The sequence below is a fragment of the Lutra lutra genome, chromosome 8, assembly GCF_902655055.1.
Source record: "Lutra lutra chromosome 8, mLutLut1.2, whole genome shotgun sequence".
NCBI classification, from domain to species: Eukaryota; Metazoa; Chordata; class Mammalia; order Carnivora; family Mustelidae; genus Lutra; species Lutra lutra.
The window spans coordinates 143,998,718-144,021,583 of NC_062285.1; the positions used below are offsets into that span (position 1 = coordinate 143,998,718).

A 22,866-nucleotide genomic window follows, 5' to 3' on the forward strand; every position below is an offset into this window, starting at 1 on the left:
ATGATAGTGTTCGGGTGTGACCGCGAGATTCCAGGGGTCACCATCAGCCTTTCTGCAGAAGCCAGGGAGAGGGGCTCCGGCAGAGGGGACATCAGGTGCGAAGACCCCAAGGCAGAGAGAGGAGCCCAGGCCTGTCTCACTCAACAGAGGAACAAGACGGCGGGCACGGAGCGGGGCGGTGGTGGGGGCTGCAGAGTCCCCGGGGCTCTTCCCCAGCTCTGCTCTGTGGCCTGAATCCCCCCCCCCCAACAACCTGCTACACGTAGGGTGAGCTGAGGCCCTGACCAGAACTCTGGGGCAGACTCGGCCTCCCTCCTCCTGCTAGGAGGCAGGGGGTGGGACAGAGCAGGGACGGCCCGCAGGTGCCACAGCCCACGGCGCCCTTCTCAACAAGCCAGAATGGTGGACAGGCGTCCCACTGCCAGGGACCAGATCAGGCCCCTCAGCTTGCCCCGGGGCCGGGGCTAACTCTGGAGTGGGGCAGGGGCTGCTGCGGGTCCCGGAGTCCAGAAAGGGCCAGGAGGACCCATGGGACCACAAAAATGGTGCGTGTGTGCATTTGAGTGTGCGTTGTGAGCAGATCCACACACATGACCCGTGTGTGTGCTCCTGTGCGGGACCTGGTCTGGGTGGAGTGCGGCCCATCCCCTGCCCTGTCCGCTGTGGCTGCCTGGGCTCAGGGCCTGCGGGGCTGGGGAGCAGACAGGAAGGCTGTGTGTGCCCTGGGCCGTGGAGCGAGGTTCTGCCCACTGGGCTGTGCTGGCCTGGGCCTCTCAGCACATGGTGGCCATGACCCATGGACCGGGGCTGGGGCACACAGGCTTGTGGGCCCATGTGTAGGGATGGCCTGAAGCCCCAGAGGGTGTTCAAGAATGTCCCTGGGCCACTGGTGCATCCCGGGCCTAGCGGAGCCCACCCTCCGGGAGCCACCGAGGGCATCCAGGTCCTAGGAAGGGGGTTCCCAGAGGGCTGCGATCTGAGCAAGAGGAGATGGTGTCCAGGGGGCAAGGGGACCTGAGGAGTGAGGAGGTGAGGAGGGGGGACATGGGGGCGGGGCATACAGGCCATCGACCAGATCTCAGGGGAGGGGAGGGTGGAGGTGGGTAAGAGACGGACATGGAGGGGCCAGATGCAGGCAACCTGTGGCCAGAGTGGGCCTGGGGGTCTTCAGCACTCGGGCGAGGAGGAGTCCTCCAGGAGCACAGTGGGCTGGGTTCTGGGTGCTTTTGGAGGTGGAAGGTCGGTGGGACCCAAGGAGAGAAGGCGGCCCAGGAGAGCCCACCCACACACCCGGGAAGCCCCCCAGGGCACGTACAATGGCTCCCCACCCCCGACTAAAGACAGCTCTGGCTCAGATCAGTGCATGAGGCTATGCACTGGCCCATGCCGACCTACCCCGACCTGACCTCCTCCTGCCCTGTGCTGAGCGGGGAGCTGGAGGCCTGGGGACAGCTGTGGACTCAGAGCCACGGTCCACTGACCTCCCCACCCCCATACCCAGGCCCTGTCTCTGGGACATTCTGTCCCTGTTCTCCCTGCACGTGGTCACCAGGCCCTGGCCACTCTGCCTGCCCGCACCTGACCCCATGCCAGGCTGCAGCCCGAGCTATCGAGAGCTAATGGGCAGATGAGCCGTGGGCACCCTGAGCTGGCCGGCTGGGGCTCTGGTACCGGCAGATGGGGGGCCGGGGGCAGCAGGGTCTGACCACCCGGCACAGGGAAGCAGGCCAGGCCGCAGGGGAGGACCGGCTGGAGCACTGTCTCCAGGACCATGGGTCCAGCCCGCGACCCACAGAAAGCCTGGTTCTGGGCCGGCTGGCTGCCCTCACCTGACTCCCTCTTGGGCACAAAGGAGGTGAAGACAGGTCATCCCCAGGTCCAGTGGAGGCCGCCAGGCTTCAGGGAGGAAGACGCTGAGCTGGTGCTAGCCCCCGGTGTGCGCACACAGCCACGTGGGCCACAGTGGCCATCGCCTTTATCACCGGCCTGCCTCAGTGGCCCCGTCTCTGGAGACCAGGGGGCAGGAGTGGAGGAGCCCCAGCCTGGAGGCAGGTAGGCCCCAGGGCAGAGGGCACTGTGACCCAGTCCTTGGGCCGAAGTCCACCGCCACCCATGCTCCCTCCCCCAGGCCACCATCGTGGATGCTGTGCCTGGACGCTTCCGGGGGTCACACCTCCTGGGTCCTGCTCCCCACTCCCCTCAGGCCCCCTGTTTCTGCTCCCCTCACACCTGCCATCCACCTGTGTAGCTGCTGGCCCGGTCAGCCACCCCTAGCCTCCTCTACCACCGGAGCCCAAGTGACAACACATAGGCCGGCCCCCACTGGCCCCCACCCGGGGGTCCCCAACCTCCTCAGACCACCCCAGCCCCCTCTGCTCCCACATGGGGAGGCCAGCAGAGAGCAACTGCCCAGGTCTCCGTGCATCTGGGGGAAAGCACCTCCTGGGCCTGGGGTCTCCTCCTGCTCACTACCAGGAGGTCAAGCCCCTAGCGCCAGCCCCCACCCCTTTCCCCTGTGGCCCTCCCCTGCTGGCCAAGGTCTGCGAGGTCCCCACACATGGAGTCCCCCCACAAGGGCCTCTGTCCAGTGCACAAGAAGGTAGACACACCGTGCAGTGTGCATGTGTGTATGTGTGTGTGGTGTGTGTAGTGTGTGTGGGGTGTGTATGGATGTGTGGTATGAGGTGTGTGTGTGGTATATGTGGTGTGTGTGGTGTGGGGGGTGTGAGGGGTGTGTGAGATGTGTGTGTATGTGGGAGGTGTGTGTGGTGTGTGGGGTGTGTGTGTGGTGTACAGGGTGCGTGTGTGTAAGGTGTGTGGGAGGGGTGTGGTGTGGAGCATGTGTGGGGTGCGTGTGTATGTGTGTGTGTTCGGTGTGTGGGGTGTGGGGTGCGGGGCGTGTGAGGTGCGTGTGGCTCCAGGAAGCCGCAGGGTTGGGGGGTCCCACGCAGGCAGGGCGCCCTGGGGCCTCCCGCTGGGGGCTGACCACACTTTCCCGGAGAAGCAGAATTCCTCACAGGCTCTCTCCGAGCCACCTCCAACTCCACAGAGAGTTAAGTGGGAAGCTCGAGCGGCCTCGGGAGCCGCTCACGGAGGTGACTCGCGCGCCGTGGGATTCGGCCGCGCTGCACGACTCAAGGACGCTCCCACGCTCGGCGCAGGGGTGCAGCCGCCGCAGGGGTGCAGCCGTCGGTCCCCTGCCGCGCCGCTCGTGCCCCAGCACCCGCTCTCCCGCGCTCCGCACCTGCCTGCGGGGACCCCCACGGGCGCGGGGTGGGGGCCGCGGGTGGGGCTGCTGTCGCCGTGTCCCGAGGCTCAGGCCCAAGGGTTCGCCGACAGCGCTGGCCGTGGCTGCACCGCGCTGTGCGCATCTGCTCACCAGCGATGGGGTTGGGGTTGTTTTCCGTGTTGGAATAAAGCCGCGGGAGCCCCCACGTGCAAGTTCTTGTGCGCGCGTGTGTCACGGCCCATGGGCAAGCGCGGACCCACGGCGAGTATGTGCTGACTTCTTACTTGCCCCGCAGCACCGCGCAGGGACTCCCGCCTTCCACACCCCCGTCTGCGCTTGTCACCACCCTTCCTTCTGGTCCCAGCTGTCCCGGGGGTCGGAGGTGCTGCTGCGCTGACTTTCCATTTGGATTTTCCCAGTAACTAATGATGCTGCACATCTTTCCAAACTGGGAGAGACATTTTACCCAAGAAGATGCCCAACTTCCCCCCTCCTTCATTGGTTAGATGTCTAATAACTTTTTTTGCCTATTTTTTTTACTTGGTTGTTAGTCTCACTATTACTATTTTTAAATTCCTATTTCTTTTTTTTTTAAAGATTTTATTTATTTATTTGACAGACAGAGATCACAAGCAGGCAGAGAGGCAGGCAGAGAGAGAGAGGGAAGCAGGTTCCCTGCTGAGCAGAGAGCCCGATGCGGGACTTGATCCCAGGACCCTGGGATCATGACCTGAGCCGAAGGCAGCGGCTTAACCCACTGAGCCACCCAGGCGCCCTCTATTTCTTTTTAATTGTGGTAAAATACACACAAAAATTTTAAGTCTATGTCTTTTTTTTTTTTTTTAAAGATTTATTTATTTATTTATTTGACAGACAGAGATCACAAGTAGGCAGAGAGGCAGGCAGAGAGAGAGAGAGAGAGATTGGGAAGCAGGCTCCCTGCTGAGCAGAGAGCCCGATGCGGGCCTCGATCCCAGGACCCTGAGATCATGACCTGAGCCGAAGGCAGTGGCTTAACCCACTGAGCCACCCAGGCGCCCTATGTCTTTTTTTTCAAAGATTTTATTTATTTATTTGACAGAAAGAGATCGCATGTAGGCAAAGAGGCAGGCAGGCAGGGAGGGGGGAAGCAGGTTCCCTGCTGAGCAGAGAGTCCTATGCGGGGCTTGATCCCAGGACCCTGGGATCACCACCTGAGCTGAAGGTGGAGGCTTAACCCACTGAGCCACCCAGGTGCCCAAAGTCTATGTCTTTTTTTTTTTTAATAATTTTTAATTTTTTATTAACATATAATGTGTTAACAGCCCCAGGGGTACAGGTCTGTGAATCACCAGGTTTACACACGTCACAGCAATCACCACAGCCCATACCCTCTCCAATGTCCATCACCCAACCACCCTCTCCCTACCCCTCCTCCCCGGCAACCCTCAGTTGTTTTGTGAGATTAAGAGTCTCTCATGGTTTGTCTCCCTCCCAATCCCATCTTGGTTCATTTATTCTTCTCCTACCCCCCAAGCCCCCCATGTTGCATCTCCACTTCCTCATATCAGGGAGATCATACGATAATTGTCTTTCTCTGATTGACTTATTTTGCTCAGCATAATACCCTCTAGTTCCATCCACGTCGTCGCAAATGGCAAGATTTCATTTCTTTTGATGGCTGCGTAGTATTCCATTGTGTATATATACCACATCTTCTTTATCCATTCGTCTGTTGATGGACATCTAGGTTCTTTCCATAGTTTGGCTATTGTAGACATTGCTGCTATAAACATTCGGGTGCACGTGCCCCTTTGGATCACTACGTTTGTATCTTTAGGGTAAATACCCAGTAGTACAATTGCTGGGTCATAGGGTAGCTCTATTGTTAGTTTTTTGAGGAACCGCCATGCTGTTTTCCAGAATGGTTGCACCAGCTTGCATTCCCACCAACAGTGTAGGAGGGTTCCCCTTTCTCCGCATCCTCGCCAGCATCTGTCATTTCCTGACTTGTTAATTTTAGCCGTTCTGACTGGTGTGAGGTGGGATCTCATTGTGGTTTTGATTTGTATTTCCCTGATGCCGAGTGATGTGGAGCACTTTTTCATGTGTCTGTTGGCCATCTGGATGTCTTCTTTGCAGAAATGTCTGTTCATGTCCTCTGCCCATTTCTTGATTGGATTATTTGTTCTTTGGGTGTTGAGTTTGCTAAGCTCTTTATAGATTTCGGATACTAGCCCTTTATCTGATATGTCATTTGCAAATATCTTCTCCCATTCTGTCAGTTGTCTTTTGGTTTTGTTAACTGTGTCTTTTCCTGTGCAAAAGCTTTTGATCTTGATAAAATCCCAATAGTTCATTTTTGCCCTTGCTTCCCTTGCCTTTGGTGATGTTTCTAGGAAGAAGTTGCTGCAGTTGAGGTCGAAGAGGTTGCTGTCTTGTATTTGTGTTCTCCTCAAGGATTTTGATGGATTCCTTTCTCACATTGAGGTCCTTCATCTATTTTGAGTCTATTTTCGTGTGTGGTATAAGGAAATGATCCAATTTCATTTTTCTGCATGTGGCTGTCCAATTTTCCCAACACCATTTATTGAAGAGGCTGTCTTTGTTCCATTGGACATTCTTTCCTGCTTTGTCGAAGATGAGTTGACCATAGAGTTGAGGGTCCATTTCTGGGCTCTCTGTTCTGTTCCATTGATCTATGTGTCTGTTTTTGTGCCAGTACCATGCTGTCTTGATGATGACAGCTTTGTAATAGAGCTTGAAGTCCGGAATTGTGATGCCACCAACTTTGGCTTTCTTTTTCAATATTCCTTTGGCTATTTGAGGTCTTTCTAGTTCCATATAAATTTGGGGATTATTTGTTCCATTGCTTTGAAAAAAATGGTTGGGATTTTGATGGGGATTGCATTAAATGTGCAGATTGCTTTAGGTAGCATAGACATTTTCACAATATTTGTTCTTCCAATCCATGAGCATGGAACATTTTTCCATTTCTTTGTGTCTTCCTCAATTTCTTTCTTGAGTACTTTATAGTTTTCTGAGTATAGATTCTTAGCCTCTTTGGTTAGGTTTATTCCTAGGTATCTTATGGTTTTGGGTGCAATTGTAAATGGGATCAACTCCTTAATTTCTCTTTCTTCTGTCTTGTTGTTGGTGTAGAGAAATGCAACTGATTTCTGTGCATTGATTTTATATCCTGACACTTTACTGAATTCCTGTACAAGTTCTAGCAGTTTTGGAGTGGAGTCTTTTGGGTTTTCCACATATAGTATCATATCATCTGCAAAGAGTGACAGTTTGACTTCTTCTTTGCCAATTTGGATGCCTTTAATTTCCTTTTGTTGTCTGATTGCTGAGGTTAGGACTTCTAGTACTATGCTGAATAGCAGTGGTGATAATGGACATCCCTGCCGTGTTCCTGACCTTAGGGGAAAAGCTTTCAGTTTTTCTCCATTGAGAATGATATTCGCTGTGGGTTTTTCATAGATGGCTTTGATAATATTGAGGTATGTGCCCTCGATCCCTACATTTTGAAGAGTTTTGATCAGGAAGGGATGCTGGACTTTGTTACATGCTTTTTCAGCATCTATTGAGAGTATCATATGGTTCTTGTTCTTATATTAATGTGTTGTATCACATTGATTGATTTGCAGATGTTGAACCAATCTCACAGCCCCAGAATAAATCCCAGTCTGTTGTGGTGAATAATCCTTTTAATGTACTGTTGGATCCTATTGGCCTGTATTTTGGTGAGAATTTTCGCATCGGTGTTCATCAAGGATATTGGTCTGTAGTTCTTTTTTTTGATGGGATCCTTGTCTGGTTTTGGTTTTTTTTTTTTTTAAGATTTTATATATTTATTAATTTTAGGTAGCGCTCACAAGTGGGGGGAGGGGCAGAGGGCAAGCCAGAGAACCCAAGCTGACTCCGCACTGAGCACAGAGCACGACGCGGGGCTCCATCCCAGGACCCTGAGATCATGACCCGAGCCAAAGGCAGACGCCTCGAGGACAGAGCCCTCCAGGCACCCCTAAGTGAATGTTTGTCTCATGTCCGCATTGCGGGTGTTCTGAGTACAAACTGCTTGTTGTATACGATCTGCCGACATTCTGTGCCAGTTTTCATTTTCTCACTATTGTCATTCGAAGCTGAGATCTGTGCTGTTGATCCATCTGGTTTTCTTTCACAGACCCTGCTCTTGGCCTGTACCTAAGAACATTGCCTATCTCAGGGTCCCACAGATTTTTCTCTTATGTTTCCTTTCCAAAGTATTATAGCTTTAGCTCTCCATCTGGGTTTCTGGTGGATTTTGAGTTAAATTTTTGTGTGTAGTGTGAGGTAGGGGTCTAACTGCCAGTTTTTACCTGGGTTTCCAATTTTATACCCCATTTGCTGAAGAGTCTCCTTTTCCCCAGTGAAAGCCTTGGCACCTTTATCCAAAAATCAATTGTCAATAAACCTGTGAGTTTATTTTCGGACTCTCCATTCTGGTCCGTTGATCTGTATGTCAGTCTTTATGCCAGAACACACCGTCTTTATTGCTGTAGCTCTATAGTAACTTCTTAAATTGGAAACTGTAAATTATCCAACTTTGTTCCTTTTCAAAATTGCTTGGCTATCCTCTGTCCTCTGTATGTCCAAACAAATTTTGTGATCAGATTGCTAATTTCTGCCAAAAGAACCTCAAACACTCTCATTTTGATAAGGATTGTATTGAAGTTATTAATCAGTTTGGGGAATATCGCCATTTTAACAATATTGAGTTTTCCAGTCCAGGAACATAAGATGTCTCCATTTATTTAGACATGCTGTGTGGTTCTAAGTGTAGAAGTCTTACACTCCTTTTATTAAACTTACTCTGAGGTATTTTATTCTTTTCTTTCTGTTGTGAGTGAAATTATTTTCTCAATTTTATTGTGGGATTAATCATGGGTAATGTAAAGAAATGCTGTTGTGGGAACCTGGGTGGCTCAGTTGGTTAAGCAACTGCCTTCGGCTCAGGTCGTGATCCCAGGGTCCTAGGATCGAGTCCCGCATCGGGCTGTCTGCTCCATGGGGAGTCTGCTTCTCCCTCTGACCCTCCCCTCTCTCATGCTCTCTGTCTCACTCTCTCTCAAATAAATACATAAAATATTTTTTTAAAATGCCGTTGATATCTGTGTACTCCTCTTGGATCCTGGAACCTCGGTGAACTTGCTCATTAGCAGCCTTTTTTCCATGTCCTCTTGCCATTTGGCCCCAAATGCGTCACAAATGCAGAAGTGGACAGTTTCTGGTTGGAGGAAAAGGGAACCTCAGGTAACTGGAATGTACCAGGAAGATAATGGAGAGAAACAAATGGAGGGAAACGAGCCCAGGAGATTAAGGTTTGGACTCCTGGCCTCACCACTAATCCACAGGTGCGTGGGGGTCACCTTGCCAGCAGATGGAATAGCTGGCGAATTGGCCTGCTAGGTTGACCGTGGCCTAAGTCTCAGAGTGACCACGAGGCGGTGCTCGTGCAGGACCGCCCTGATCAGAGCTGCAGAGACTTGGGATGTCCAGCGGACACGGGAACCGCAGCGCACAGGAGACCAGAGCAGCACTATCCACATTCTCTGAGGGGCAGGTGGGAGAGCCAGAGTCTCATGATACAACACTCAAAATGTCCAGGATAGAAACGAAAATCACCTGGCACGAGAAAACCACGGAAGTCTCAACTCATGTGGCAAATGGGAGTAGATGCCAATGGTGTGATCCCCGCCGCCCGTGTGGGAGTGACCCGACAGGGACTCCGGAGCAGCTTTATGCAAACGGCAAGCGGTCTTGACACAAATACTAAAATAGAATGACTCAGCCAAGAGAAAGACATAAAGAAAAAGCAAACGTAAATTTCGGATTTGAAAAGTAGAATAACCGAGGGGGAAAACCTTCACAGGATGGATTCAGGACTGGAATGGAGACGACAGGAGGAAATCAATGAGCTTGAAGACACAACAACAGAAATTTGTCTGAGGAACAGAGAGAAAAAAGATGTAGAAAAATGAACAGAGTCTAGGGGACCCACAGGACAACAAGAATAGGGCTGTGTTTGTGTCACTGGAGTCCCAGAAAGAGAGGAGAGAAACTGTGGAGCTTGAAAATATTTAAGGACATTACGTCTGAAAACTTCACAAGTTTGGTGAAAGACAAACTTAAGATTCAAAAGGCAGAGGAAATCCCGTCCTGGAAAAACTGAAAGAAATCCACACTAAGACACTTCATAATCAAATTGCTGAAAACTAAAACCAAGGAAAAAGTCTTAAAGGAGCCAGAGAAAAATGATGTGTCACCTACAAAACAATGATTGGAATGACTGGGTTTCCCGTGGGTAGTACGTCTTTCCAGTGCTGTAAGAGAAGAATCGCCAGTGCAGATTTCCATACCCAGCAAACTTCCTTAACTCGAAAAAAGGCATTGACAAAAGTCCTACAGCTCACATCATACTTCACGTGACCGACTGGATGCTTCTCCCTAGACTGGGATCAAGGCAAGAGTGGCTCTCTCTCACGACTCTTACTCAACACAGTGCTAGAGTTCCAGCCAGTGTGATAGGGCAGGAAAAGGAAATAAAAGGCATATTGGTTGGAAAAGAAAAATAAAACTGTCCTTATTTGCAGACAACATGGTTATCTATGTAGAAAATCCCAAGGAATCTATTAAAAAAAGAAAAAGAACAAAACTCTTAGAATCAATAAATGAATTTAGCAAGAATACAAGCTCAACACATAAAAATCAATCGTATTCCCACATACAAGTGACGAATAATTGGAGACCAAAAATTTAAGAATGTTAGCATTTATTAGCTCCCAAAAATGTCTAGGTGTAAATCTATCAAAATTTGTAAAGGTTCTCAGCACTGAAAATTAGAAAATTCTACTGAGAGAAATCAGATAAGGGGTGCCTGGGTGGCTCAGTCATTAGGCGTCTGCCTTTGGCTCAGGTCATGGTCCCACGGTCCTGGGATTGAGCCCCACATTGGGCTCCCTGCTCAGCGGGAGGCCTGCTTCTCCCTCTCCCACTCCGTCTGCTTATATTCTATCTCTTGCTTTCTCTGTCTCTGTCAAACAAATGAATAAAATCTTAAAAAAAAAAAAAAGAAATCAGATAAGATCAAAATAAATAGACTCACCATGTTCATGAATTTGAAGGCTCAGCATAATAAAGACATCCATTCTCCCCAAAGTGATCTATAGATTTGACACATCACTTAGGCAAGGTTCTGGCAAGATTTTTTTTTATAGACATAGACAAGCAAATTCTAAAATTTATATGTAAGGGTGTTGGAACCAGAATGACTCAAAGAATTTGACAGAGAAGAACCAAACTGCTACTTGAATGTAACACAGCTCCAGTAACCAGGACTGTGATATTGGTGGTGGGTGCCTCCAGAGGGAAACAGGAACAGACCCATGGAAGTCTCTGACACCTGTGCCAGACAGCTCAGTGGAGGACAACAGTTGTTTCAGCAGAGGGATGGGAACTAGTAGTCAACCCCGTGCAAAGAGGTGAGCCTTTACCTACACGTCGCACCTTTTGCAAAGGTAAACTCAGAGGGAATATTGGGCCTGAACGCCGGCCAGACAGTGCAGGTAACAGACGAGGAAACAGGAGGAAATCATCATGACATGGGGCTAGTCGAAGGGTCTGTACAAATGCTTCACAATGCATAAATGAAAAAACATAAATTAGGCATCATCAACATTAAAAATCTTTGTTTCCGCAAAGATGCTGTCATGAGAGTGACCCAGCTGCTGTGAACTCACATAGCCTAGGGGGACTTGGACGCCGAGCACGCAGAGAGCAACACAGTTTACGGACGCGAACGTCCCGAACCGAGGAGGCCGGGGGGGTGGGGGTGGTGGCAAGGCGCCGGGCTCCAGCAGACTCCGGGGAGCGGGCCAGGACGCAGACTCAGGACGCAGCCCGGGAAGCCGAGGGTGGCGGGTGCGGACCCGGGGCAGCGGCCGCACAGCGCCCCTGGGACGTGGTCTCCGCGCGCTTCTCGAGACTGTCGCGACCCGCGGAACCGAAGATGCTCCACGAAGCGCGCGTGAACGCGGCGGGGGCTTCGTCGAAGCGGGGACAACCCGGACGGCGGAGAGTGGGCCCGCCGCCCTAGGTCCACACCGCGGGGCGCCGCTCCGGCGGGAGACGCGCGAGCTCTGGGCCCGCACCACCGCGCGAGGAGTCCGCGAGGCGACAGGCCGCGCGAGAGGGGCAGCGCCGGGCGCGTGGATGCGGCGCCCCGGACTCGCGGACCCGGACGCTGCCAGCGGGCGACGCTGGGGCGCGGGTGCCTGGGAAGCCAGAGCAGGGGGAGCTGGGGCGAGGCGGCTGCTCTGGGCCTGGGGAGCGATGACCCCGCCGCGCCGGGTCTGCAGCACCGCGCGGAGCGGGACGGGTAACTCGAGCGCGACGGACGGAACACGTCGCGGAGGGAGGTGCGCTCCGGGCACTTGCCGCGCGCGCCGGGCGTCCTCTCGCCGCGAGGTCTCCCGCGGGGGTGACGGGCTCGCCTCCCCCGGGGACCCCTTCTGCCCGGCACGGCCTTGCGCCTGCGCCCGCAGCTGGTCCCCGTGGGCGCCCCCACCCCGCGGTCCCGCCCGGGTGAAGGCGGGTCTGGGACAGGTCGGCGGAGAGCGAGCCATTTGCAAGGGCATCCGGGGGCCCGAGAAAAACGAGGTGTCCTCAAGTCGTTTCCCCAATAAGGGCCGGAGAGCAGAGGTCGGGGGCTGAGGGAGAGCCTCGGAGCGCCCTCCCGGGTCCCCTAAGTCCGCCCCAGCAAGACTCGGAGGTCTCACCGGCAGCCCCCTCCTCACGACAGACGCGGCCCCTTACTCTCGCCCTCCGGGGCTGCAGCCGAGCCCCATCCTCCTCCCCCCCGGGCAGCTCCCCTCCCAGCCGCGGGCGCACCCCGGGGTCACCGGCTGCTCCCCCGCAGCTGCTCCCTCTCTCCAGCCCGCCAGTGCCCGTTGCTTCCCCCGGGGGCACCTGCGTCCTTCCAGGCTGCCCCCCGAGACCCGGCCGGAGCCAGACCTCAGAATCGCTTGGGGGGACAGGGGAGTCAGGGGAATGGCCACGAGGTCACCTGGCCCCGCCCCGCCCCGCCCCGCCCCGCCCCGCCCCGGGCTCCGAGCAAGGCCCCGCCCCCGCCCTCGCCCCACAGCTCCAGCTACAGCACACACCACCCCCCACCCCGCCCCCCGGAGTCTGCCGGTACGTCCCCACCTCCTTGGCGACCACCTGGCCTCTCGCTGGGCTACCGCAGCGGCTGGGATCTGCTCTTCTTTCCCTGTTGTACGTCCGCCGCACCCCTGCTCAGTGCCGCACAGATTCCTAGACCCCGTACTCCCTGCACTGGGGATGCAAGCCCACTCCTCACCAATGGGAGGACGGCTTTGCCCCTCGTCTTCCCCGGGCCTGCTCCCTCCACCTCCTTTCACGGGACTCACCCCTGGGCCTTTGCACTGACTCTTCCCGCTCCCCTAACGCTCTTCCTCCACGTGTTGTAAGCATAAATGCAATCTACACGTGAATTTTCCTTGGTGTCAAAATGGAACTCTCTGGTCTCTTAGAGCATTTCCTTTAGAAAACCAGTCAATTCTTCCTGCTCCTTTTTTTTTTTTTAAGATTTTATTTATTTATTTGACAGAGAGAGATCACAAGAAGGCAGAGAGGCAGGCAGAGAGAGGGAGAGAGGAGGAAGCAGGCTCTCCTCTGAGCAGAGAGCCCGATGTGGACTCAATCCCAGGACCCTGAGATCATGACCTGAGCCGAAGGCAGAGGCTTAACCCACTGAGCCCCGCAGCTGCCCCTTTCTGCTCCTTTTGAGATGGATGCAAACTTTTTGAAAAGCTAAACAAGCATCTGGCTGGTTTTACAATCCGGCAGTGTTTTGCTCAATAGTCTCAAAGCTGTCTCTGAAGTGTAAGCAGCCGGGAAGACAGACCCTCTTCCCTGTCTTGGGATTTTCACGCAAAGGCCTGGCTCCAAGTTATGATGAGCCATTGCAGAAATAGAACTTTCAGATCTTTCTTTGAATGAGAGGAAGTAACCACCACAATGACCGCCCTCACCGGGTAAATCCACAATAAACTGAATCCCACGGGTGCTGTCAAGTCCTTTTTGAAACTGTTTTATTGCTCACTGGGTTGGCAGAGTCACAACTGGTTTTCCGAGTTGTACGTCAGAGGCACGTACTGGAGGTAGAGATTACTTAAAAAAAATTAAGTCTTTGAAAAAAAAAGTTTTATTGCAGTATAATGCACATAAGAAAGATGTCCACTTTGATGATTTTAAGTGCACAAGTCAGCGGCAACCGGTTCAGCCGCAGTGCTGTGCGCCATTACCACCACCCGTTTCCAAACAAAAACTCTGTGCGGTGACACGGTGGCTTAGGGTCCCCCGTGCCTCGGGCCGCGGTGCGGGTTGGTCCACTTCATGCTGCTCGGCATGTGCAGAGGCACACAGTTCACGTGGGGAGCGTCAGCGGTCTATGGCGTTTCGGGTCTGGCTTCACTGAGCATAACACCTGCAGGGTCCCCCCACGCCACAGTGTCTCAGGACGTGGTGAGTGTCCATGCGACCAGCAGGCCCTCGCGTGGATGCATACACTGTGTCTGTCCGTTCACCGGGGCACGGACACGTGGGGAGGGCGCAGCTTCATCCTCCGTGTGTGCACCTGCCCTTCCTCCAGCACGGCTTGCCGGGAAGACGGCCCTTTCCACTGAAATGGTCTTTTCACCTTGTTGAAAAGCAACCGACCGCACCCATGAGAGTTATTTCTTGCCCTTCGTTCTGTCCCGTCGGTGGATCGGTCTACTCCTTGTCCCAGCACCACACTCTTGATTACTGTAGTTCCGTTGCAAGGTTTGAAATCAGGAAGTGTGAGTCCTCTTTGTTCTTTTTCAAGATTATTTGTCTGTTTAGGTCCTTGTAATTCCATATGAATTTATTATTATTATTTTAAAGATTTATTTTATTTAAGTAATCTACACCTGGTGTGGGGCTTGAACCCACGACCCTGAGATCAATAGTCATGCGCTCTACTGACCGAGGCAGTTGGGCGCCCCTCCATGTGAATTTTAAAATAGATTCTTCTATTTCTTCAAAAACATTGTTGAGGAGATCACTTTGAATCCGCAGCCCACGGTGGCCAGTGCCCACCAGTCGGTCTTCAGTCCTCGAACACAGACCTGTTAATTTCCGTCTGCTGGCATTTCTCTCAGCACTGTTTGTAGCTGTCAGTGCACGAGGCTTCTCCTCCTTGGCTTGAAGTATTTCTGAGGATCCCTAGAACACGGATGCTGATGCTGTTGTCAACGGAATCGCTGATTTAATTTCCGTTTACAATCGTTCGTTGCAAGCGCGCGAGACGCAACTGGCTTGTGTGTGTTGGTTTTGCGTCCTGCAACTTTGCAGAATTCATCTGTTGGCTCTGAAAGTGTTTCTGTGGGAGTCTTCAGGGTTTTCTGCATATAGAGTCACGTCATCTGCAAGTAGAGGGAATTGAATTCTTCGCCAATTTCAACGGCTTTCACACCGGTTTCCCGTTTAGCCGCGCTGGCTGGCGCTGTCAGGACCATTCGAAAGTTGAAAGGGGGCCTCGCTGTCCTGCTGCTGAGCTTAGGATAAAGTTGTCAGTCCTTCACCGATGAGTATGACGCGCTGTGAGTTGGTCATGTGTGAACGACCTTTGTCATGGCAAGGAAGTTCCCGTCTAGTCCCAGTTTACCGAGTGTCCTTATCATGAAAGACCGTTGGATTTTGTCAAATGCTTTTCCTGCTCCCACGGAGATGCTCACGCGTCTCCTTCCTCCTCGCCTGATAGCTGTGCTGTGGTCACGTTGGTCGGTGTCTGTGTGTCAGATCACACTTGCGTTCCCCGCTGGGTCACGGCGCGGGAGCCCCTCGGTGTGCGTCCGGTTCGGCGGGCTAGCGGCTTGTGGAGGGTTTCGGATCTGTCCTCGCGATCCTGGATTGGGCCGTGCTTTTCTCGTAGTGTCTTTCTGGCTTTAGAATCAGTGACGAGTTAGGAGTGTTTCCTCTTCTATCTTTTGGAAGAGTTTGGGAAGTTAATTCCCCTTAAAATGTTTGAATTCACCAATGACACCCTCTAACCCTGGGCTTTTCTTTGTGGGGAGGGTTTCGGTTGTGGGTTCCGTCTCTTCTGTCTATGCGGATTTTCTCGTTCTTCTCGACTCAGTTTTGGGAGTTTGTGGGTTTCTAAGAGTTTGTCTGTTGTGTTGACGTTTTCCTGTTTGTTGCTGTACGATAGCTTACGGTATGCTCATATAATGCACTTTACTTCTTTTAAATCCTTTTTATTTCTGTAAAATTAATAGTAATGTCCTCACTTCATTTGTCCTTTTATTAATTGGCGTCTTCTCTCTTTTTAGTCAGTCTAGCTAAAGGTGTGTCAATTCTGTTGATATTTTTAATGAACTAACTTGATTTCATTGGCTTTCTCTATTTTTGTATTTTCCACATCACTTATTTCCACACTAACCTTTTTTCTAATATTTTTATTTATTTATGAAAGAGAGAGAGCACAAGTGGGGTGAGGGGCAAGAGGGAGGGAGAAGCAGACGCCCCCAGCAGAGCCCAACGTGGGCCCAATCCCAGGACCGTGCGCTGAGCCGCAGGCAGCCACCTGACCGACTGAGCCCACCGGTGCCTTCTCTGCTAATCTTTATCATTTTCTTCCTCTTGCTAGTTACTCCCCTCCTGCTAGCTTCAAGTATAGCTTGCTGGGTTTTTGGTTTTTCTCTTGTTCCTTATTGTGGCATCTCCGGAAAGACATAAATATGTACATTTAGGGAAATTTCTATTATGTCACTCGGTGAGCACAGGAATAAGAGAACCAGAAGTTCCGTGGCCGCACGGAAGGAGAAATAAAGACTTTGCAGACACAGTTTGGAAGTCACTAAACAAATGCAAGATTAACCTCTGATAAGGAAAACTCAGTGGCTCCCGGCGAGCGAGACTGTGGCCCTCAGCCTGCGTCGTCCTCCTCATTGTCGGGGTCCCGCAAAGGTACGAAGTGTGCATAGACCTGGGCGTGCGGTGCATTCTCAGCGGAAGGAAAGAGAATGATACAGAAACCAGCTCGGAAGAGGCACGCACATCAGAATTAAGAGACAAAGATGCTGAATCCAGTGTCTCTTGTATGTGCAATGAGGTAAAGGAAATCAGGAGAACAGGGTACTAACAAAGAGGGAACGCCGGTGAGAGACAGGAGTTGCGACAAGGAACGAAACAGAACATCTGAAGCTGGAAAGCACAACGGCTGACAGAAGGGCCCACGGGCCGGGCTCCGGGGCGCCTCAGCAGGCTGGGCACAGAGGAGCAGGTGCGGGGACGCGGACCCCGCAGCATCCCCGACGCGAGCAGAAGTAGAAACAGTGAGGACACCGGCAGCCGGCAGGACCGCTGAGCGCACAGCCTGGGAGCCCCAGGAGATGAGAGAATGCGGCCCGTATGCCCCAAATCTGATGACCGACATGAATCTGTGTACCCAAGAGCCTCAGCGAAGTCCAAGCGGAATGAAGGACACACTATGGCCAAGTTGTCAAAGGCCAAGGTCACAGAGAATCTTAAAGCAGCGAGAGAGACACGGCTGGTCATGTGCAAGAGATCCTCGGTACTGTTTTGTTGTTGTTGTTTTTAAAAGATTTTATTTATCTAACAGAGATCACAAGTAGGCAGAGAGGCAGGCAAAGAGAGAGAGGGGGAAGCAGGCTCCCCGCTGAGCAGAGAGCCCGATGCGGGGCTCGATACCAGGACCTCAGGATCATGACTGAAGCCAAAGGCAGAGGCTTTAACCCAGGCACCACCCAGGCGCCCCTCTCAGTACTGTTTTAAGGGGCCTCTCATTAGAAGCCTTGCAGACCAGAAGGCGGTGGGATGAGGCCTTAATGTCCTGGAAGATGTAAAAACCAAACAAAAGAAAACAAAACCTTGTCAACCAAGAATTCTCTAGCCAGTAAAATCTATTTTCCAAAAACAAAAGGGAAAGCAAGACGTTCCCCGATAAATCAGATCCGAGGGAGCTCGTTGCTAGGGGACCTGTGGACAAAGGATGCTAAATAGGGGTGCTGGGGGGCTCAGTCCTTAAGCATCCGCCTTCCGCTCAGGTCATGATCCCAGGGCCCTGCACGGGGCTCCCTGCTCATCCGTCGTTCTCTTGTTGGGGAAACTGCTTCTCCCTCCCTTTGCTCCTGCGCACTCCTGTGCTCCCTTTCTCTCTGTCAAATAAATAAACACTTTTTAAAAATGCTAAAGAGACTCCTTTTGGCTGAAATGAAAGGACACTAGACAGTAACTCAAAGCCACATGCAGGGCACCTGGGTGGCTCAGTGGGTTAAGCCTCTGCCTTTGGCTCAGGTCATGATCCCACGGTCCTGAGATCCAGCCCGCGTCGGGCTCTGCGTGTCCGTACTGGCCCCCGAGGGAGTGGGCGCACAGCAGTCACTCCGTCAGCACTGGCGAGTGACTCAGTGTCCAACAGGGAGCCCCAACTTATCGTGTCCAGACACCAACCCTAGCCACTGTGTCCCCTCGTCAGTCATGGAGCTCTGCCCTCCAGTCACCGAGGCCAAAATGTTGGTGTTTCACTCACACTCGTGGAACCCATGCCAGGACGTCCCGTGGCCCCATCTGCCTGCCACACCCCACCTCTCGCCAGTCGGATCCTGCTAGAACCAGGTAGCTTATGACCCTTCACCCCTGCCATCTCTGCTCTTGGGGCACCAGGACCATCCTCTTCCACCTGGCACCCCCCCCCCCACTTCCTATCTGCGTCCCCAGCCTCACACGGACATGGAACACCCAAATCATTGATGTCTCTAGCCTGTTTGGGCTCTGTCTCCCCCACGCAAACATCAGCTCCAGACGGGGTGACCGATGGTCCCCATTTGCTGGGCTTTGAGGCTGAGAGTGCTGACCCAGTCCGCCCCTCAGTCCAGGGCAGACCCTTCGGTCCCCGGCTGCAGCGACAGTGCAGTGATCTTCGCTTCTCGCGCTGGGTCAGTCGGGTGCCCGGGGGTAGTCAGAACTGCTTGAGGATCAGAGAATGAATGGGACACACGGATGTCCCAAAGTTGCCCTCCAGTTCAACGGTGAGCCCTGGGTGGGGGACCCAGCCCCTCCCTCTGGTCCTCCCTGTACTGGGGCCTGAGATCATCCCGGTTCACGCCCCAGGCCACTGGGCATGGTCAAGGTCTCTGTGTGGAGGTGGGATCGCTGAGCACAACTGCCACTTGGTGGCAGCACACATGGGGACCACGGGGCACCTGGGACCCAAGAAGCCGATCCTCCACTCATTCCCTATAGCCCTGAACCTCTTGAGAGGAACAGTCACGGCCGCTGTTTGGGCCTCAGATTTCCAGATCTGTGGAAGGCCAAGGCCGCAGCAAGTCTGGAGGGAGCCTACACCCGGTCGGCTCCCATGCCTCTCCCTGGTCCACTCCAGGCAGGCCAGGTTGCCAGGGGTAGCCCTGGGTCTGAGCCAGGGTCTCTGAGTGGCCACAGGGCTCCTGGGTGGACCTGGTGAGGGGAGCAGGAACTCCAGGAGGGGACAGCCCATCTACAGCCGGACTCTGGTCCCTCACCCCGCCTGGGCCTTGATGGGGAGGGAGCACCGTGGGCAGACAAGGACCTCCAGAGGACTCCGTGCCCCCAAATCCTGGGCAGTGAGGAAACGTGGTGAGTGCAGAACCATAGGCAGCCCCTAACGCCTGACCCAGGGTGGGAGTGGGCGGCCTGGGGCCCGAGGGCAAGGCCTTCCTGACTCCCACGCCCCCAACATCCCACCCTCTGTCAGCTCCTGGCTTGACCTGGCCTCGGCAGCCACTTTACGGAGACTCTAGAAGGGGCTTCAGGAAAGGGTGCCCCTGCCCCACCCCCATCCGTCGTGGGGCTGAGCACCAACGTGGACCGGCTGAACACCCCTCTTCCTCTCGCTCTCCCTCCCACACAGGGCCCGGGGGCAGGCCGGTGCGGTAGTGGCGTCTCCAGCCGCAGGGGTGTCCTCGGGGACCACCTGGGGGCTCGCACGTGGTGGGGGGCCAGCAGGCTCTCTCTGCGGTCTGGGCCTCCACCCTCGCCTCCCTCCGGAGCCCTAACCCCATAACCTTCCTCACCAACCCACTTCCCCCAAGGGGCCTCCTCGCCCCGCAGACCCCATCTCTGTCCTCAAGGAAAGAGGCGAGCTAGTGGACAAGTGTTTACTGAAGGTGGGGGGCGCACTGGCTTGGCCCACCCCCTAGGTCACTGGGGGCATCAGCCCCCTTGACAGAAGAGGGCAGGGGGGACAGCGGAGCCTGGCCCTGGATTTGCCGGCTGTGGAGATGGGGCTGGCCGGGGGCGCCCATCCCTGGGAGCGCGGAGGTCAGGTGCAGAGGATGCCCGGCCTCCAGATGACCGCAGCTCAGGGGGGCATCCTGGCAGTCCTTGGGTGCGGCACCAGAGTCTGTGGGGTACATCTGACAGCCCAGCTTCCGGGTGACCCTGACCTGGGCTGTGGAGACCCCACTGCAGGGCCGAGGGTCCCCCTGCGGTGGCCATCAGCGAGTGGGACACTTCCGAGAACTGCCCGTCCTGGCAGGGACCTCCTAAGGCCACAGGAAGTGGCGAGCCCTCCCTGGATGGGCCGCGGGGGGCCAGAGAGTGGAGGGCGACCTGACCCCCGGGAGGGCTGGTGCAGGGGTTGGGTGGCCCGGCCTGGGGACCCCGGTCAGTGCGCAAGGGCTCAGGGCAGGGGCTGAAGCTGGCCCCGGGCCAGTGGGGCTGTGGAGCACGTGGGCTCCCACTCAGCTCTCCAGAGCCCTGGGAAAGCTCTGGCAGCCATCAGGTAGCTGCCAGGCCCTGGTCCTTGGGCCAGGGATGGTGGCCACGACCACAGGCGATCCCGAGGGAGGCTGCACCGAGCAGGGACAGGGCAGTCAGGGGCCAGGCCATCTGGGAAGAGGGCGGCCCACCCAGCCGTTCTGTAGGCCTTCAGCAAGGGGCTTCAGGAAGGGGCTGGAAGTCCTTCAACCGACCCAAAGCCCAGGGCCTGGCCTGAGGGCCCCCAGGGAGCTGCGGGCCTCTGGGGACCCAGAAGGTGGCTGGCGCCACAGCCTGGGCTCCCGTGAGCCACCTCCAAGTCCTGACACCTGGCTTTCTCTGCCAGAGGCCTGGGAGCTCAGGTGGGGGCTGGCCTCCGCTGAGCCCCCATATTCAGCCGGGGCACTCGCTGGCGCCTGATGAGGCTCGTGGCCTCAGTCCGCTGTCCCCTGGGTGGCGGCTGGAAGGAGAGGAACAGGGGTGCCGGCTCAGTGTACCGATACCAACCTTGTCCAGGGCACACCCCCCTCCAGTCACCCGCTCCTGTGGCAGGGGGAAAGAGAGGGAACCACAGGCCCCAAATGCTCTCCGTCCCGGAAAGTCTGCGTGTGGCAGCAGGCCAACGGTCCATCTTCAGGGACCCCAAAAACAGGATGCACTCCCACTTGAGACGGACCCACCCCTCCGCTCTCAGGCCTGTCCCTGGGATTCTGGGACCCGCCCAGCGCGGCAGGGAGGCTCTGGCCTTGGCTGGGGCTGGCTCTCAGGTCATCTGGCTGCTGGGTGGGGGAGCCCTAGTCCAGACACAGGCCCCAGGGATGACCATCACCCCTCCGCCTGTGATTTGCTACAGGGGACCTTTGCTGGGGAATTAGGACCCAGACTTGGCTGGTAATCTCCTCTCAGGGAGGTCTAAGAGGCGCTCCCCAGGCTCTAGGGCATTTCCGGTGGGGCAGAGGGCAGGATTGGGCAGCCCTAGAGCCTGGAGACCTGGGCAGGCTGGGGGCGTTGGGTGGGTGCTTGCCCCACACTCTCCCATCCCCCTCATGCCCCCGAGACCCCCACAGTCCACTCTCCCCTCAGCAGCCAGAGGGCTCTAGCATGTGCACGTGACCATGTCTGCTCCCCACTTATATCCCGTCGCCCTTCTCAGGAACCCCACGCATAGGTCACTCTCCTGGGCCACACCCAGGACCCCCATGCTTTGCTTTGTCTCCTGTGAAGCCCGAGGTCCCAGGAGTCTGGGCCGAAGGGGCTCGGCGAGAGAAGGTGGGCTGAGGGACATCGTAAGTTCCTGGATAGCTGGAACCAGAGCCCCGGTCGGGGGTGACAGACACCCAGGGTGACTTCATGGCTGACCTTGCGGGGGAGTGGGCCTTGCCCCCCCAAGTCAGGGGTGGGTCTGGGTCGGTCTGCCTTGGCCTGGCTTGGAGTCTGGCCTGACTTCCAGGCAGGTGGCCCCTCTGTCCCCCCCCAAAGCCCAGTGTCCTGTACAGGGCTCACCACCCCCACCCTGAAGGCGCGAGACAGGGACTGGGCCCAGAGCTGAGGTTGGGGTCCAGCCCTCGGCCTCCCGCAGCCCTGGGGCCCGAGACCCTTGGGGGGAAACTCACTGCAATGCAGGTCACACAGCTGGTGGGGGGCGGAGAAAGTCAGGTCAGTCCTCCAGCCCTGGGGGGCGGGCAGCTCAGTCAGCATGGCCTTCGGCCTCTCCCGCACCCTGACTGCAGCCCCCAGGGCCCCAGCCCGGGGAGGCTGCTGGGCTGACAAGCCCTCCCGAGGAGCTCTGGGGGGCGGAGTTCCCCTCTCTGTGATGCCATGATGCCAGGGAAGCAAGGGCTAGGACTGCAGGACGTGAGTGGGGGTTGGGGGGGGCAACTCCGCCCACCTGGATGCAGGTGTTGGGGACACAAGCCTCTTCCCTGGGAATGTCCACAAAGGCCACCGCAAGGTCAGTCACGAAGTCACTCTGGGTGGGAGAGGGGTCAGTCACAGGCAGTGGCGGGGAAGACTGTGTCACGGAGCGGAGTGCCCGGCACCCCTCCACACCGGGCGGCCTCCAGGGGCTGACTCAGGGCCTTGCAGACAGGAAACGGATCAGCCACCGTCCCCAGGAAGGAGCCCACCCCCTGCACACCCGGCTCACTGAGGCTGGGGCGTGGGTCGTGGCCCGGGGCCCTGGGCGGCAGGCAGGCGGCCACTTCTTCCTTTGGTGACACAGGTGCACCTGGAAATGGGCGGCACTGGGCGAGAAGAAGGTGACCCGGAGGTGGCCCTGAGAGGCGGCTGGCCGGACTGTCATCTTCCAGGCTGTGGGGGCGGAGGGTTGAGGCCCAGCACCCCCCTAGTTCTGCTCCTCCCTCCCGCGGACCCAGCTCCCTGTCATCCCACCTGCCTGACCCAGAGGCATCTGAGGAACCCAGAAGAAAGTGGTATTTGCTGTGTCCACACAGCAAAGGCCCCAGGCCAGCCTCCCTGCCCTGCGGCCCCTTGGAGAGCTCACCTTGGAAGTGTCCCTCTTGGAAAGGGCATCGCACCCAGGAGCCGCGGCTGGTGGAGAACTGCAGAGAGGACTTGAGAGGCCTGAGGTCCCCGCAGCGTGCGCGGGGCTGGTGGGGGGCTGGGACCCACTGGGCCTCCTTCCCCCAGAATCCCTTAGCTCTAGCGTCAGACCAGGATGGGGCTCAGAGGGGTCGCCGGGAGGCTGGGCAGGGTCCAGGAGCATGTGTGGCTGCATGCCCCAGCCCCAATGCCGGGGATCCCTCCACCTCTCCTTGCTACATCCCCCTAAGTGCTAACCATGCCCA

The 22,866-nt window shown here is 55.6% G+C and overlaps 2 protein-coding genes across 7 annotated transcripts in view; one reads left to right on the forward strand and one right to left on the reverse strand.

Annotated features, from left to right (window-relative positions):
• LOC125107025 (uncharacterized) overlaps positions 1–22,866 on the forward strand; it is a 25,694-nt gene continuing 2,828 nt past the window's right edge. The window contains exons 1-3 of the mRNA XM_047741584.1: positions 1–95; positions 3,050–3,286; positions 11,116–11,994. Coding sequence (XP_047597540.1) covers positions 1–95; positions 3,050–3,286; positions 11,116–11,968 — 1,185 coding nt within the window. The 3' untranslated portion in view covers positions 11,969–11,994. The remainder of the gene's footprint in view (positions 96–3,049; positions 3,287–11,115; positions 11,995–22,866) is intronic.
• Positions 19,445–22,866, reverse strand: part of IL17REL (interleukin 17 receptor E like) — a 22,616-nt gene continuing 19,194 nt past the window's right edge. For 5 of the 6 annotated variants that reach the window (XM_047742554.1, XM_047742556.1, XM_047742553.1 and 2 more), the window contains 5 exons: positions 22,563–22,620; positions 22,197–22,369; positions 21,948–22,028; positions 21,673–21,730; positions 19,445–20,519 (listed from right to left, as the gene is read on the reverse strand). In XM_047742554.1, the coding sequence (XP_047598510.1) occupies positions 20,494–20,519; positions 21,673–21,730; positions 21,948–22,028; positions 22,197–22,369; positions 22,563–22,620 (396 nt within the window). In that variant the 3' untranslated portion in view covers positions 19,445–20,493. The remainder of the gene's footprint in view (positions 20,520–21,672; positions 21,731–21,947; positions 22,029–22,196; positions 22,370–22,562; positions 22,621–22,866) is intronic. The other variant, XM_047742555.1, reaches the window with a different exon arrangement.